The following is a 4,626-nucleotide window of genomic DNA, read 5'->3' on the forward strand; positions in this document are numbered from 1 at the left end:
CCTTTTGCCAAACTTCGTCCAAACGCCGGAGCCCTACTTCGTGCTGAGATAGAACTTCTTTCTGATCACGGGGGTGAATTACATAAGGCTGATCATGTGCAAAATTCCACTCAAAATAGTGCTACTAATGATGTTTGTGCAAAAATAGGCTATGATTTTATGTGTCCAGAACAGGACGAACTTGGCGCAGAGCATGAGGCTGATTTCCCTGGCAGCAGCGATAGCAGCGGCGCGCGATCCCATGCTAATCCGCGCGTCAGGACTGCGTCTGGTCCTCGCCCCGAGCCAGATCTTCATGCAGCCAATCAGGAGGCCTCCAACTCTCCCGCGGCGGATGTGGCCGACATGCTACGCCTGGTGGACCCCGCCAGCCCACGCGCCTGCCTCCGCGCGGGGGAAACCGCGTCTCCACGTGGCGCACTGGACTACAGGAGCCCGCGCCTCGATCCAGCCGACGAATGCGACGCGCCGATGCAGTCCGGATCCTCCTTGGATCGCGCGCTGCTGGATATGACAGGGTCTGCGCGGATATCGTCCTCGGATCAGGAGCCGGGATCTTCTGCGCCATCTTCTGCGTCTCCGTCCGCCACAGGATCTCCTACGCCAATTTCCGAACCGGGATCTTCTGCGCCTGTGCCAGCATCACCAACACTTCCGCGCCGGCAAACCAGATCCCAGTCAGGTATTTTCAAGAAAAAGGAATATAATGATGGTACGGTCAGGTATGACACTGTTAAACGTGCGTTTCTCAGTCATATTGGAGAACCAGCCTGTTTGCATGATGCTCTTACTCATAAAGATTGGAAAGATGCTATGGATCATGAATATGATGCGCTCATGAAAAATAAAACATGGCATTTAGTACCACCAAGGCAGGGTCATAATGTCATAGATTGTAAGTGGGTATACAAGATAAAGAGAAAATCTGATGGAAGTATAGACAGATACAAAGCTAGACTAGTTGCCAAAGGTTTCAAACAGAGATTTGGTATTGATTATGAACATACTTTTAGTCCTGTTATTAATTCAGCTACCATTCGACTTGTACTGTCTATTGCTGTTTCCAGAGGTTGGAGCTTACGTCAGCTAGATGTTCAGAACGCGTTTCTTCATGGTGTTCTTGAGGAAGAAGTGTTTATGCGGCAACCACCAGGATATGAGATCAAAGTGCACCACACCATGTCTGTAAGTTGGACAAAGCTATATATGGTTTAAAACAGGCCCCAAGAGCTTGGTATTCCAGGTTAAATATGCAGTTACAACAACTTGGATTTACACCATCTAAAGCAGATACCTCATTGTTCTTTTATCATAAAGATAAGATCACTATTTTTGTGCTAGTCTATGTTGATGATATAATTGTTGCCAGTTCAAGTGCACATGCTACAACCTGTTTGCTTAAGGATTTGAAGTTGGAATTTGCTCTCAAAGACTTAGGTGATCTTCATTATTTTCTTGGTATAGAAGTTAAACAGATAAAGGATGGGATACTTCTTACACAGGAAAAATACACCACTGATATACTCAAGAGAGTAGGATTGGAACATTGCAAACCTGTGAGTACCTCAATTTCAACTTTAGAGAAACTTACAATTAATAGTGGAGAAGCACTTGGATCAGATGATGCAACAAAATACAGAAGTGTTGTTGGTGCTTTACAGTATTTGACACTTACACGTCCTGATATATCTTATTCTGTCAATAAAGTTTGTCAATTTCTGCATGCACCTAGAACAACACACTGGACTGCAGTCAAAAGGATTTTGAGGTATCTCAAATACTCAACAGGTCTTGGACTTCAGATTGTCAAGTCCATGTCTTTGCTTGTTACTGCCTATTCTGATGCAGACTGGGCAGGGTGTGCCGATGACAGAAGGTCCACAGGTGGTTTTGCTTTGTTTCTGGGAACAAATCTTATATCGTGGAGTGCAAGAAAACAGGCCACTGTTTCTAGGTCCAGTACAGAAGCTGAGTATAAAGCTTTGGCCAATGCTACAGCTGAGGTGATGTGGATACAGACTCTGTTATATGAGCTTGGGATCAAGGCTCCACAAGCTGCGAGGTTATGGTGTGATAATATTGGTGCAACCTATCTCTCAGCTAATCCTGTTTTCCATGCACGAACTAAACATATTGAAGTTGATTTTCACTTTGTCACAGAAAGAGTAGCTCGCAAGCTACTTGATATTCGATTTGTACCAACTGGTGATCAACTTGCTGATGGCTTCACAAAACCTCTTACTACAGGAAGATTGAATGATTTCAAGAACAATCTTAACCTTGGTAAAGTTCACTCGGTTCAGATTGAGGGGGAATGTTAGAATATGTTGTATAGAGATAGGAGAGTAGTTTAAATCTGTTTGTAATCTTATCTCCTTTTATCTCTACTTCTGTTAACCTCCTGTACCGAGTCTGATCGATCTCCTTTTCTTCTGATCGATCTCTCCCTTGTAAGCCACGGCATGATTCCTATATAATACAATGTGGCCCAGACAAAGGGTTCTACGCTTTCCAATTCATCTCACATGCACAAGTGGCTGCAGTGCCATCAAATTCGTCACATGGGGTGATTGGCGGTGCAACAACGCCTCTCTCCGGGCACAGCGGCCAGTGCACTCCAAACAAGATGCTCTTGTCTTGGAAGCCATGGAGAAGGATGGTGTCGTTCTGGCACTCACAAACGCATGCAAGTTCTTCGTCGTACGCCTCCAGACTGTAGTTCTCGGCCAGGCGGACAGCAGTGGCAAGCTCCCGGGGCTGAGGCAGCATCGGGACAAAGCGCGGGCGGAGCAGGACCGGTAAGAGCTCATCAGTGGACCTGGTGGAGAGATAGAAGCCGAGGAGACGGGGCGGGTGGAGGCTGCGGAAGCGGCGGAGAAAGGCCTTGTCGGATACGATGAAGAACCAGCGCTTGCAGACAAGGATGAGGGTGGTGGGCAGGCCGAGTCGGACAATGATCTCGATGAGGAGGTCGTCGTCATCGAGCACCTTGGATACGGCGTCCGCTGCCTGCAACTCGAGTGGGGATTGGGAATGCCTCCGCATCTCGCCATCCATAGATGTTGTCTTGGGAAAGGGATCGACCCTGAAATTTGCAGCATCTGTAATCAGTACTGTACAATCGAAGTGGACATGCTGATTGCGTGAAATCAATAGGAGGAACTCAAAGAAACTGAATGAACTGAATCTCACGTACCCTCCCGGGGTGTCAGCAGGATCCATCTACACGTCTCAGCTCCCGCTCACAGCATTCAGTCCTAGCACAAGAAGAAAATGAAGGATTTAATCTGATAGTGGAAGAAAAGAAAATGGGAGTGGTGGGCAGGGAGAGAAAGGGGATCACCTCCCGATCGGTCGCTCGGCCGTTTGTGGAGACGCGCGCGTCAGCAGCGAACTCCCTGTTAATCTCAACGGTAAAACAGAACCAAGAGAATGTTCCTCAAGATGCTATAGCACATTCTTCAGTACATAAGAGGAAGTGGGAGATCTTCTTCCTGAAATGCCGCATCTGTTATCTTTTCATCTTCTTCCTTCGTACTGCAGAAATTAAGTTAGGCTCCTAATTAGGCCACTCAAGATTTAGTTTCTGCAGAATTAGTTTGAGGAATTCAACATGAGCAACAGGACCTATAATTTTCACGGAACTGAACACGAGCAATAGCAAGCATCAACAGTTACATCACCAAGGTTTCAACTTTACCAACCACCACATGAGACATACATACATACATACAGATCCCCCGATATGCGCCACAGATCCAACGCTTAACAACCACGGGAAGGGCTAGAGAGAAGCGCCCACGGCGGGAGGGGGGAGAAGCAAACCTTGGAGAGGTCGAGGAGAGCGTTCTCGCGGCTGCTCCGGGTCGCAGAGGTCGATCACGAGCTGCGCCGCGGACGATCACCTGGATAGGGGCGGGCGGAGAGGGAGACCGGCGGCGGAGGGAGACGGGGAGAGAAGATGCTCTGTTTTTTTCACTAGTAAGTGTGCACGTGCAACGCACGTATAATTATCACATTCCAAATTCTCATGACATAGAAATCGTGGTAATTTAAATGACCCTGCAAATAATTATTACATTCTGGTTATAATCAGAATTTCCTAAGCGTCTATGTCGCAACATGATAATATCATAGAATTTCGAACTGCATACACACCTGGTAAAATAAAAACAGCTAAATAAAAAATAATAACAATATTGCAATCTTATGGAAACACAATGATTTCAGTTTACAGACTTGCCAAAGCAAATAGTGGAAGCATAGTACCGTACGTAAACAAGCACATCAATTATCATAAGTTAGTACAATGAGTAAACCAGAGGAAGGGGTACAACTTCAAGGATGGGTGAACTCTTTGTAGCAGCAGCAGCAGCAGTTGTTAGCAGCCACTGCAAGAGTTCAAACTGTCAACATGCAATACCTCATAGTGTCAAAATTGCAAGGGAACATGCAAGGTGTGATTAATCATCAGGATATAAAATGCATCAAGAGTAAAAGATGTATATTTTCTTCCGAGACATCCTTAAGAGGGAGAGTAAAGTGGAAAATTGTAGTTGTAGAATAGCTGCAAGAGGCACACCAAGGTTTCTAAACTCTTCAATTTGGAAAATTAATGCCTGCAGA

The 4,626-nt window shown here is 46.0% G+C and overlaps 1 protein-coding gene across 1 annotated transcript; it reads right to left on the bottom strand.

Annotated features, from left to right (window-relative positions):
- Positions 1-2,131: 2,131 nt before the first annotated feature.
- On the bottom strand, positions 2,132-3,325 carry LOC123040339 (uncharacterized). The gene is made up of 2 exons (XM_044463213.1): positions 3,197-3,325; positions 2,132-3,085 (listed from the first exon to the last, which is right to left on the bottom strand). Exons 1-2 carry the CDS (start codon positions 3,220-3,222, stop codon positions 2,503-2,505), a joined length of 609 nt encoding a protein of 202 aa, XP_044319148.1. The 5' UTR covers positions 3,223-3,325; the 3' UTR covers positions 2,132-2,502.
- Positions 3,326-4,626: the final 1,301 nt, after the last annotated feature.

Source organism: Triticum aestivum, chromosome 2B, assembly GCF_018294505.1.
Source record: "Triticum aestivum cultivar Chinese Spring chromosome 2B, IWGSC CS RefSeq v2.1, whole genome shotgun sequence".
NCBI lineage: Eukaryota > Viridiplantae > Streptophyta > Magnoliopsida > Poales > Poaceae > Triticum > Triticum aestivum.